The sequence below is a fragment of the Grus americana genome, chromosome 7 (genome assembly GCF_028858705.1).
Source record: "Grus americana isolate bGruAme1 chromosome 7, bGruAme1.mat, whole genome shotgun sequence".
Taxonomy (NCBI): domain Eukaryota; kingdom Metazoa; phylum Chordata; class Aves; order Gruiformes; family Gruidae; genus Grus; species Grus americana.
The window spans coordinates 28,629,572-28,642,504 of record NC_072858.1 but is presented as its reverse complement, the minus strand read 5'-3'; the positions used below and the strand labels follow the sequence as shown (position 1 = coordinate 28,642,504).

Here is a 12,933-nt window from a genome sequence, read left to right as displayed (position 1 = left end):
TATACCATCAATTGAGGAAGAGGATATTTGTTGGCAACATAAAGGCAAACATCCTTTTTTAGAAGTAGTGAAACAGGGACTTGAGTATTTAAGTAAAGTAGACAGATTTTGACCATCTTTCTAGAGAGGCCACACCTACTAAATTATATGCAGCTCAGCTGGTTAATTTTGGAAGAGACTGTGCTGAGTCACTGCTCTGAGATGACACTTGTTTGAAGAAGCATGGGTGTTCCCAAAAATTCTTGATTATCCCTCTACCAGCCCACTTTATTGTGAAGACATGATGAAATGTTTCCATTAGCCTCAGAAAAATCAGATGTATTTATCCATATCTGCCTATGTTTGAGGACTTGGTAGAAGGGGGGAGTAGGGGATGAGCAGGTCCCAACCAAACTGTTCTTGAGCGCGGGATTTGAAGACCAAGGGTTTTTACACAGCGGGGAAAGGAGGAGTACATTTTCACTACAGGTGTCCACTGGAAACATGGAGTTTCCTATATGCATTCCAGAGACCCAAAAATATATTTTTCACCAATGCAATGCTGCTACGAAAATTCCAAGAATTATCAATGTTGTTTTGAATTGTGCGGTGTTTCACATGCTCCTGTTCTAAATCATCAGCTGTTTCCATTGCCCTGCGGTGGGAAAGAGCTTTCCCTGCTTCAAGATCATTTGGAAAATGGAAAAAACACAGCCCTACCCCACACACCATGTAGAAACTTCAGAAATTCAGAAAGTAAACCCACTGGCTGTTGGACAAAACCAAAGATGACGTCCAACTACCACTGAAAACAAAGACAGGTGAAGCAAGGTAGAAACCTAAGCACTTTGGGTTTTTTTCCCCATTATAGAAAGCCAAAATTCAGAGGACTCTAACAAGGATCAATCATTTACAAATGTTTAGCCAGATTCACAGACTACAACCAGCCCTGAAGCGGTTAGGTACTACAAGAGCTTCTTGCTTAGAATGCAATTAGCTCGCCTCTATTTGATAGGCACAGGCACAGCACCAGTAGTTTCAGCTGAGTGCCCTTGAATGCAATATTCATACTGTTAGTGCGAGAAAGCAATTTTGGGACTCAAGTACATCGCCATCATAATGATAGATGAATTATAAAAGTAGAGTATTTTGTCTGTACTTAAAGAATATCCTTGATCTTAACACATCTTGGGCTTTCTATTTACTGCTTGCCATTTCCAGAGAAATGTCCTCTACCCGTAAAAGCTGATATAATGGTACTCCTGCACCTCTGAGCCCCCCAAACACACTCATTTCTTTGTCTGCAAATGTACTGCTTTTAGGCACCAACCCAGGTTCCGAATTGCATCAAATCGTGTGTAAAATTATCCAATTCAGGCATTAAAAAGGCATACATAACATCTTGAAAGCTTGTCTTACTTGCCTGCTTCTGTTATCTAATAAGACAGTATTTCTTTCAGGCTTCTGTTGAGCAAAACATCTGATGCTGCATATGTTGCACATTGCATGTTTTAGCATTGCAGCTGCTGGCACAAATATTTCCACTTTTAGAATGACAACTGATTGCAATGATTACCAATAAAGAATTCTTTTTGAGGTGATTAGAGAAGTGACTTGCATTCACTTCAAGCATTTCTGCCACTTTAAGGATTGTTTTTACGCACTCTAATGAAATAATTATTTTTGTGATAAAACTCATTTACAATACACAATCACATTTTCGCATGTAAGCAATACAAAGATGTCTCTTCATTCATTCATTCTATAGAAGAACGTAAGTCCTAGTCTGTAAGAAAATGCCAGTTCCTCTAAGACTCCATTTTAAAATGTAAACTCGAGAGTACACAATGTCAGAGCCAGAAGAATTATTCAAGAAACATCTCTTTATTCCTGAATTAGATACTGATAGATAAAAAGATCCACTTAAAAATTATCATCTCATAGAAGACTGAAATTGCTCAAGTGCAATACACTTTCTTCCTAACCTTTGTATCTTCAGAGTGATTGTGAACTTGCAGGTATACGAGTGGAATGTAGAAAAATGTGTTCAAGAAAAAACACAAATGAATTTCCATTCTTCCTTCATAAATGCTGTTCGTATGAATCTCTGCCTATATCTTCAAATAGATAAGGCATTGGATCATTTTGATGGTCAGCTGTCAAAGGCGGCCAGGGGCATTTCCCCAAATGATCCTCTGTAAGCACATTTATTTTAAATTGAAATTTGTTTCTTCTTATTTATTTAAATTGCAGTTCAAATAGGCATGGTTTCTATCATAACATGCTACGGTTTGGAAATAGGGCATTAACTTGCCTAAAACCTATAAATGTTGCAGCAAATACCTCCACTGAAAAACACTACTTGCGAATTAACGGGGGAGCAGAATGAGAATTACTGAGAAAACCTTATCTTTCCATCACTGTCAGCCAATAGGTGTTGGCTGCCTGGCTTAAAAAAGAACAAGACTAGTCCCCATAACCTTAACTCTCTTGTATGATTCCGATGCGGGTATGACGATGCAGAGATGCTAGATATGTTGAGTTTGTAAAGGTACATGGGATCAAGAAAGTGGAACTTGAACAGTGATCGGCGGTGACACAGAAAAGCCCATCCTAAAACATTTCCGTACTTGTGCAGTCTTGGGGGCACACAGCCAGATCTTTGCTCTCGATCACATCACAGGTGCCGTCCGGACAAGTCTTGATACTCGGAGTGCATGTGGAATAGTTTGTGGTGATGCCTGTTAACACAGAAACAGACAGCTGCACAAATACCACGAGGCTTTGAAGGAAAGCTTATTGCATCTTCTCAGTACACGCTGACACACCAAAGCATAGGTTACTTTTCTTTTTAAAATAACCATCTCTGAATATAAATACCATCTGCTAAAGTAACGGGCAAGACAACAGCTAAAAGCAACAGGAGGAAATATATTTTTCACTGTTTTCTGCTTTTGACAGCCCTTTGAGCATGTCACTTGCAGTTACAGTATTGCTTGAAAAAGAGCTACTTGGCCATTTTGAGACCGAAGAGCAGCTTTCACAACTAAGAATGTCTGTACACAATTTCACACATACTTGAACATGAAGGTTACAAGCAAAGAGAAGTGGCGATACTCATGCAGTTTGAAGGGACAAAGCATCGGCACAGAAGCGTTGTTCTGGAAGAGTCAGGAGTACTGTCACCCGTCAGGTCTGTGCTACAGACCGCAGAAAACAGAGACAACAGAGACACTGCTTCTGTGCTCACTGCCTGCCTGCTGGGGCATACCTGCGGCTCATGGGCATGTTCCAAACTCAATTCATGGTCGCAGAGTTTATGTTGCAAGCTGTAATTCACCCATTCCAGTTACACTGCTGCAAATCCAATTCACTACCTGGTGGTTTACGTATTGTGTTCAACATGACCAGGGACAAGATCAAGAATGATCATTCCAACTTAACCTCATTTTCCTTCCTGGTGCACATTTCATTTGGGTATTATGATTAATTTTTCTAGCCTCAGCCTCCGTGTAGTTTACTATACCACGTTGTCCAGCCAGAATAAATCACTTTATATCTACAGAAGTCAAATGCACAATTATGACGAAACAGAAGCTTGATTTCACACAACAGAAATGTACCTTTTCCACTCCCCTGTCTCCACTGGCACCTTCCTGTTAGCACGCCCAAGCCACCGCACTCTTCGCATTCAGCACGGTGCTTGCTCTCTGCGCAGGAGTCGGGGCAGTCCTCCTCTTTTTTTAAAACTGTTGGGAAGAGCGTTTGCTGTCAGTGTGGGACAAGGGAGGTGAATACACAAGCAAGTCAGCTGAAATCAGAAGGAAAACTCTGTTGTTAGGGGTAGAAAGGAAGGAAAGATGGAGAAAGGAGAGAAAGACTGAACACTGACTGACCCAACTATCAGTAGCTAACAATTTAAGTCCAGGTGTTTCTCGTCTGTGAAATAAAAGACAAACATGATGGCATGGTTATCTTTGCTTGACAGCACACTGCCAATGCCTAGAACTGTAGAAATATGCTAACATACTGATAAGAGGAAAAATGGGGACCAAAAGTACTTATAGCTTCATACAAAACTTTTATTTAAGGGAAAACACTTAGTACATGGGCTAATGCAGCAGTAGCCCAAAGAGCAACAGCTAGGAATCCGTGGTTTCAGACAGCACAAGGCTCTTGCAGAAACAGCAGTCCACTGCAGGCTTTTGTTTCTTCTTCCTCAACCCGTTCGCTCTTGGCATAGGAGTTGTGATATGATACAAGGGAATGGAGGCAATTGTCAGGTAGAATTGTAAGGTACTGCACAAAGTGTGATACGGTTTGGAGAGAAATGATTACATTTCCAATGTAATCTTCCTCTGCTGTGGCTGTTGTAGAATATTTCTAACATTCTGCCCTTATGAACTTTTCAGTAAAATGAAGTCATTGCAATTGCTACATGAACGTTAAGCAAAAAAAAAAAAAATTAAAAAAGGAAAAATTGGATTGAAAAGTAAGGAGAAAGATGATTGAATAAATATACTTAGGCTAGAGATTTGTAGTTTCATATATATACACACTGGGTTTTTTTCTTCTATAAGAATATGTGAAATACAAAATAAAGGTCACACAGACACACAAAAAAGATTCTTCTAAATCAAATGTGATCGTGAACATTAGGAATTGCATATGATACACCATCTTTCTGTGCATTAGTTCTTCAAAGAAATATCTGCTACAGGCAGGTCTGATTCAGAACTCAAAGTGCAAACTTTACGATCCGTATCTTGTAACTCAGACTCATTTTCATTGTTAATGCCATCAGTTTATAGATCACCCTATCAAAGCATCACCTGATAGTTATAACTCTTGTAAATTGTTCTAGTTGACTCAGGTACTTACGAGTTCCTTCCAGGACAATAGTGAGGAGGGTTTTGGTATGTTTCCTGCTCTGCTTGTCTGTAGCTTGAATATTGTATTGTATTTCCTTGCATTCAGGTCTGCGTAGCACAGAGGAATCATTCACATAAAGGCTTCCCCATTTGTCTTCTCGGCCTTGAAGTATACTGACGGGATAGCAGCTTACGTTGGGGGACAGTAACTTGTAGGTGATGTTCACACCATGGAATTTCATACAGTTTTCGATGCAGATTTTTCCAATCTAGGCTCAAAGAAATCACAGACACAGAAACAAAACAATGCATCAAAAATATTCTGTGCTTCCTAAAAATATCTGAAAGAAAACTGAGCGTATTACACTTTGCAGAATTCAGCATTGATCTTGGTTTACAGATTTGGTATTTTACTACCAATGCAGTATGTGACCGCTTCAAATGTGATTTATTCTCAGTAAAAATGAGACGTAAAGCATTACACCATTGTCTTCAGGCTAACAGTGGAAATACAAAAAGCTTTGACCCAGACACTCAGTAATATTTGGTGCCTACTGCTGATGGTCAGCAGTGTTCAATGAGAACAAGATCCTGTAATTTGGGGAAGTATGAGTTCAGTCCCTGCTCTGTCCCAGGCTGTTCAGTGAGAAAAACTTTGGTTTTGCTTGAGAAAGCAAACAGATCAGTATGAACAAAGCTGAGACTCAAGTAAGACAGAAATAGAAATTGCTAATACATAATTTTCACAATATTACAGTCGAAAAGTTTCTGGCCAACGGAGCTGTCTGAAAGCCTTAAAAGGAATAAGAACTTCATTGTTTCCCATTTGCAATTTTTTAAACATTTTTATGTAAAAATGAAAATATGTTGGTTTGCCATATTTGAACTTCTGCCTGCCAGAATATCTATGCTAGAGCACTCTTCAGTCTGAAACAATTTATCTAAGAAGCACAGGAATGTAAAGCCCCATCTCCTATAGGAACCGATCCAAAGCTCACTTTGGTTTTTCCATTTACAAGAGTGGGATTCAGATCAGGTCCAGAGGCATTGGCTTTCCTTGCAGGAAAAACCACAATGTGAAGGGTGGGGTGTTATTTAAGTGGGGGGTGGGGTGATGGATTCTTTTCAAATGCTGCAGTTAAGATGTGTTTTCAAGTAACACCACTTCTGGTAAAAGCATATCTGTACATCTTAGGTTTAGCATTCTCGTTAAAGAATGTTAAAAAAAACCAAAACGGTTTTTTGGACTAAGACCTCTTCCTATGAACCTGGACTATTTCAAGTCAGAGAAGAAGCTTTTGCAGTCCTAGAAGCATACTTTGTCATAGGATAGTCCCACTTCATCTAATTTATTCCCATTCACATCACTGACTGGGCACTTGGCACCATTGGTTGGGTTTGTTGGTGGCAGAATAACATACTAAGACTACTGAAGCAATCAGAAGCGAGGCTATTTCTTCCACGCTGTCTCCTCTCCACAGCATGCTGGGACTGGCAGGAAGAAAACGAAGTAAAGACAAGACTTCAACTATTCATAAACTCTGTCTAGACATATGGTCTAGACAGGTCCCTTCCAGAACCACATCATCTTAGCTTTGGTGCCACGTTGCAACTGGCAGTGTTTTGCAACAGCTTAGATGGTGTTACTTTGAGGTAGTAGGAGAACATAATGATGCTTCATGGCATTAACTCCCCACCTGGAGTACTGCGTCCAGCTCTGGGGGCCCCAGTACAGCAGAGACATGGAGCTGTTGGAGCGAGTCCAGAGGAGGCCACGAAGATGACCAGAGGGCTGGAGCACCTCTCCTATGAGGACAGGCTGAGAAAGTTGGGGCTGTTCAGCCCTGGAGAAGAGAAGGCTCCGGGGAGATCTAATTGCGGCCTTCCAGTACCTGAAGGGGCCTACAGGAAAGCTGGGGAGGGACTGTTTATCAGGGCGTGTAGTGACAGGACAAGGGGTAATGGGTTTAAGCTGAAGGGGGGTCGATTTAGATTAGATGTTAGAAAGAAATTCTTTACTGTCAGAGTGGTGAGGCACTGGAACAGGTTGCCCAGAGAGGTTGTGGATGTCCCATCCCTGGAAGTGTTTAAGACCAGGTTGGATGAGGCTTTGGGCAACGTGGTCTAGTGGAGGGTGTCCCTGCCCACATCAGGGGGTTGGAACTAGATGATCTTTGAGGTCCCTTCCAACCCTAACCATTCTATGATTAACCTTTATATAGACTAGATTAAACTGTCCTTTCTGTCTACTCTGCCATAACTGATTTTTCCAGGCACCTTTTTGATCAACAGAAATTTCCTGCAAAGGGGACGGAGAAGACCCCATAAATTCAGGGTCCTCAAAGAGCAGATTATCCTCAGAGTAACGCATGCGCCAGTTTTGCTTTCTCTGTTTAATTGGAAGTGAAGCTAAAAATGCCCCCTCAAGAAGTTTCTACAAGAAAGACGGGCTTTCTCTTTTTGCCCGATTCCACTAGGTAAAGCCCAGGCTTGTAACTTTGCCCCGAACTGCAGGTTCTGCAGTCAGCACAGCTCTCCAATGCAGCAGAGCACAGCACCAGGAGAAGGAGCTGCCAGTTTCTCTTTCTCATGAGGAGGGTGAAATAGAGCCTGGCAATCAGGACATCAACATACAGGGGAGGAACCTACAAAGGTGCATTTTGCAAGACACACAATAGTTAACACGGGAATACCATTATCAGAAATAGGAACGGAAAAATCCATCTTTTGAGTTCCAGAGTTTAATAAAGTCTGGATAATGATAATGTTCCTCTTCACTGAATTCCAGGGACATTTGGACGTATAAGCTCTCTAAAAATCTCAGCTGATGTTATTCATCACTTGTCTCAGTAAATGTCAATAGAGCTTTAAGCCCTTTGATAAGTTAAATGCCACTGGGCAGGCCTGTACTGTCAGGCCATGCTTCTGTTATTCAATTCATTTAGCTGCTCAAATAGACAAATGGCATCAGCCCAGCAGTTAATAATTTCTTCACGCTCTTGTGTTTTCCTTAGGGCAAGAGACAGTTCAGCCTTCATATTGATTTGGCCCAGTACTTTTCCTCACTGCTCTGGCACATCACAGCTAATTACGCAGACGACTTTAATCATGTGAAGTGCTGAGGACTAAGCTGCTTCCATTGACTTGTGCTCCAACCTGAGCACACTGTAAATTCAAACCCAGCCTCAGAAGTGGATAACAGTAACTGATCGAGACCATCTCCAGCACCAGGATGAGTTTTGCATTTTGCTGGTGAAGAATCAGAACAAAATCTCTTTGTGAATTTGTGTTTAGGCAGCACAAAGAGAGATCTCTTCCCACAGACTTGGAGCTCCTTCTTGCCAGAAACAATTTGCCCTGCTACTGCTGCCACCCAGTGAAACTGCACAGTCAGCGGGAAGCACCATTGTTTCCAGAAACCCTAAAATTCCCTTTCAGATGTCTGACTGTCCGGACAACATACAAAACCAGCAGCCTTAAAAGTTAGCTGGTTTTTTTGTTTGTTTGTTTTTGCATTCTGGAACTAGAAAACTATATACTCCCAGACTTCAAACAAATGCATTAAGGCAATCCAGGGTACACACTGATAAACATGGTTTAACCAAATTTAATGTGGAATTAATTCATTCATAATATTATTGTATGCATACACCTATATGTAAAATCTGTGTGTATATGTGTGCATATATATATGCACACACATAAAAATAAATGAATTCATATGTATTCATACACACCTAACAGTTAAGTTTCCACACTTTTTAAATTACAGTCATATTGTGACATGCACACAGTTGGGGCCATCTTCTAAGAGCTAGACTATGAGTATCTTACACACCTATGCTGTTATTTCTTTTAGGGGGAAACCCACTGATTTTACCCTGTATGTCCAGGCAAGAGCTATTTACACCACCGAGAATAAAGCTTTCACAATCTGTCACTACAAAAACCCCAAACCTAACATCAAAAATATTGTGATCTGCACAAAAAGCACAGAATATGCTCTGAAGTTTCTAATGGACTGCAAATTTAAAAGTTGCAGCGACAAGGTATCACAAAATGTCGTAAAGTAGCAACTTTTTTTTGTAGGCAGCCTGTTGTGTGAGCACGCTTGGTAGTGTTTTCTTCTCTAGGATATTCAGTGCAGACTACGGGTAAAATGTCCCTTGATTAAGCAGTAGCATTTTTATTGGTCGTGTAAAGCCTGTTCCTGTACTCTGAAGAGCTATCAGGCCATAATGCATTTCATCAGATTAAATATACAAACACGCAATATATCTAACTTTCATTTTTCTTTCTTTTTACACTTAGCCAGAGGCTTAGATTAATAAAACTGAATTCTTCCTTAGAAGTCTTCTAATAAATTGGTTTTCTCTGCGATTGGGATGATCATATTTTAGTCTCAATCCTCCTCTCTGCTACAAATGCAGTGGCAGTTTCATAGCTTTATTTAGTTATGAGGTATACTTTCCCGCAGCTCCCCCAAAATGGCTTATCACTGATGTTTTTAATTTTCACTTCCATAATATTAATTATATTGAACTAGTTCCTTATTAATGTACATGTTCCATAGGAATTACATTGTAATTTGCAGCTGATTAATGTCAACCTGTTAGAAAGTGTTTCTGGAAGGCATTATTAATGGCAATGGTGGTGATTAAGCTAAAATGAGGGTTAAATTAGGAAACACGTTAATTTCTAACTAGCCATTATCAAGAGAAAAGCCATTAACATACTGGAATATGTAGAGCTGGGACTCCAATAGCCGAGACAAACTTCTTTTTTTGCCCTTGATATTCTTCCAGTTATTTATGCCTAAACCACTCATGGTTGCAAGTCCTTCTGTCTCTATTTCTCTCTATTAATACTTCCATGTGTAACCCCTCTTCTGTTATTATGTGATGGGAGAGCTAGTGTCCAGTCTACCTGCTATCCACTGCATCCAGCAACGGTCACTATGTACTATTGATAGCACGTTTTTCATTGAATTCTACTTAATACAGCTACAATCAACACTTTAATGCATCCCGCCCCCGTGATCTATCTACTAAGCCCCGTCTCTAACAGAGAGTGAAAGTATAATTAACACAGTTCTTACTTGTGCAAAACGTTCAGCATTTCTGTTCACTGTGAACTGGTAAGTCACGTTTGGAAACTGAATGCTGACAGGGAGGATGGAGACGTTGAAATGAAGCATCACCGATCTTTCTGGGCCAGGAAATTCTGTGTCATTCACCAAAACATCCAACTGGAAGGAACGATGCTCTGTGACTGAAATACTTTTATTCAGTACCAGTTCTGCAAAAGAAAAGGTTAGTCTATTACCGACCAACATTATCTGCAAATGTATATTTTGATACCGCAGTCCCAACAAAATTATATCAAAATTGTATGTATCAAAGTTAATCCTAACAGGAAACACAAGATGAGTTAAATATGAAAATATGCTCCTATAGAGTTACGCTCTTTGCCATTCAAGATGTTAGGAGAGGTTCTCTAACTGCCATGCTGAGAATCCTACAATCAGAATCTCTTGCTTATCAATATACACAACATGGTCTCATAGACTCCCTATCCCAGAGATGCACAAACCCCATGTTTTCGGTACATGTTTAAAACTCAGCATTTGCGTAACTTGAAATTGCTCAGCTTTCTTCAGCTCAATATTTGCAAAATGCTTGGAAAAGTTCAAGAGCTTATTGGTGAATTACTAACAAGCAACTTCTCCTTTACTTGAAGAAAGAGATCTTACTGTACTCATGTTGAGTTCCCCTCACTTGGCTGCCATTTGGGCTGAAGTGGATTTCATCAAAGATGTGCTCTACCCGAAATGTTTCACTTATCCAGGGATCATCGGTAATGATGGTTCCTGTGTATTTCTTTCTGCTGTTTTCAAGGGGATAAATAGGTGTGGTGTCCGCATCGTACACAGTTAGCGTTGCAAGGACGGTTCCCTAGAAGGAAATAATAAATGACATTGCTGAACGACCTTGAAGCTTTTTCCCCCCCGATACATGTTAGATTGAAATACTGGTCAAATAAAGCCTTACAGCTTTCACTTAAGCCCACTTTCATTCAAATTCATTTTAAGCTTCAGGTCACCACTATTTCACACCTATTTGGATCTGAGTTAGAAGCTCAAAAGAAGATGGCAGTGAAAAAGAACTTGTCATAATCATTTGAGTCTATGTCTAAATAGAGTGCTAAACTTTTGAGGTAGGAAATGAGTGCACATGCACAGCTCTTGATTTATTTTTCTTTTTTTCAAAACAATAACCAATGTTATTCTACAATACTACTAAAAAAACCAGGTAATATGTGTGCTTAAAAGACAAGGAAGTACATTCAGACAGGTCAAACTCATTACCTGAAATGGCAGAAGTGGCCTGGGTTGGCTGTCTTCTGCTTAGTCTACTAGATTGCTGTTCTCTACCTGGACACAAGCCATAAGGCCTTTAAAATTTTTATTAGCACTTCTGTTGTTTCAAGTTCATTTAGTTACTAGAAAAGATTGAAAGTTTCCAAATATAATGCTTTTTTCCCCACTGCAAAATACCAGTGAAATTCACTGTCATCTGAACGCTTTGTAGGCATGTCATTTCAAAGAGAATATTTTACTTTACAAAGAAGTTTTATGAGGCCTTCGCTTTCTATCATCCAGAGTTAAATCAAACTCCCAAATCTCAACATTTTCAAAAGTTAAAAGGAATTACTTTATGCCCAGGCAAATGTGATGTGTTTATAGGTATCTTGTCAACACTTGTTCTAGTCGGGAGGTGGCAGCAAACCCCCAAAAGCATTCTTTTCCCTTCCAGATACAAACATGAGCAAAATACACTTTGAAGAAAAATCTGACTGAAAAAAAAAATGCTGCTGTTGTGAAACGGAAGTCCTCTCGTGAAAAATGCATCATTTACACCCCAAAAGAAGTGCCTTCTCTATACCATTGACTTATGAAGGGCTGTTGCTCCGGTGGGAAGAGCCAAAGAGCCCACTTGCATATTTCTCTACCGAAGCAAGGGGTGTACGTGTGCAGGGGACAGACACGAAGACGTCCAGGGGTTTAGACCTCTCAGAAGATCACCTTGGGGTGGTAAGGGAAAAGTGGGAGGGCACCGTTAAAGCCAGATCCTTAACAGCCTGACACTGGAAACTTTAACACCTTCAGAGGTGCAATGTTTGCCTGCAGCAGGCAATCGCTCCTCCTAACTTCCTGTTAACCCGTACAGCACCCTAGTGTTCTGAAGGGACTTCTGATATCTTATGTAGAGTTGCACATATGGGAAGGGTACGCACATACACCTGTTGTAACAACTCTCAGTTTTAGTCACCTGGGGGAAGCCACCCTGTAACAAATACAGAGCAGAGCTCATAATGGGGAGATACAGCGATCCTGACCACAGTCCTAGCAATGGCCCATCCTGGCCTCAGGAACTACTAACGCTTCTTTACACTGTTTAAATCCTGACCCAAACTCTTCTTACAGACTTTCAGGGTCTGAATAAAACGTGACTCTGGGGAGAGGAATTCTACAGACAGCATTTTACGATCGCAGCTCTGAAAAGTGTGGTCACGTGCTTGATACTGAGATCCATTACCCAGAGCATGGCGTTTCCCAGCCGTCATGCCTCCCACCGCTGTGCTCCTACTTCAGGGACTAGATAAAAGGAGAACATTACCTCCTTCCTGTTGAACTCCACGACCGCATCTGCAGTATCTGTGCCGTTGGGAAGGAAGGGAGGAGAGTCATCTTCATCTAACACGTTCACCAGGAAGGGCACCTCAACCTGCGTTTCCCTGAAGCCCTCTCTTGCGGTACATTTGGCAATCAGCTCATATCTCTCTCTCTCTTCTCGATCTAGGCGCTGCGTCACACTCACGCCAGTGGTGTTCTCATTGTATCGAAAGGGCATACCTTCAGCTGAAAAACATAGCCACAGTATAAATAGGGACAATCACTTCCCATTATAGGACTCTGATTGTTTTCTTCTTTAATACTCTCTTGCAATCCAGTAATTCCACTTGGACACCCTGACTGCACGATAAAAGGCAGACTCAGAAGTGAAACAGAAAGAAGTTGTAG

At 40.7% G+C, this 12,933-nt stretch overlaps 1 protein-coding gene across 4 annotated transcripts in view; it reads right to left on the bottom strand.

The window, feature by feature from the left end:
- Positions 1-12,933, bottom strand: part of RET (ret proto-oncogene) — a 136,273-nt gene that overhangs the window by 26,896 nt on the left and 96,444 nt on the right. For all 4 annotated transcript variants that reach the window (XM_054831386.1, XM_054831389.1, XM_054831388.1 and 1 more), the window contains 6 exons: positions 12,530-12,771; positions 10,603-10,804; positions 9,949-10,148; positions 4,861-5,119; positions 3,603-3,728; positions 2,610-2,720 (listed from right to left, as the gene is read on the bottom strand). In XM_054831386.1, the coding sequence (XP_054687361.1) occupies positions 2,610-2,720; positions 3,603-3,728; positions 4,861-5,119; positions 9,949-10,148; positions 10,603-10,804; positions 12,530-12,771 (1,140 nt within the window). The remainder of the gene's footprint in view (positions 1-2,609; positions 2,721-3,602; positions 3,729-4,860; positions 5,120-9,948; positions 10,149-10,602; positions 10,805-12,529; positions 12,772-12,933) is intronic.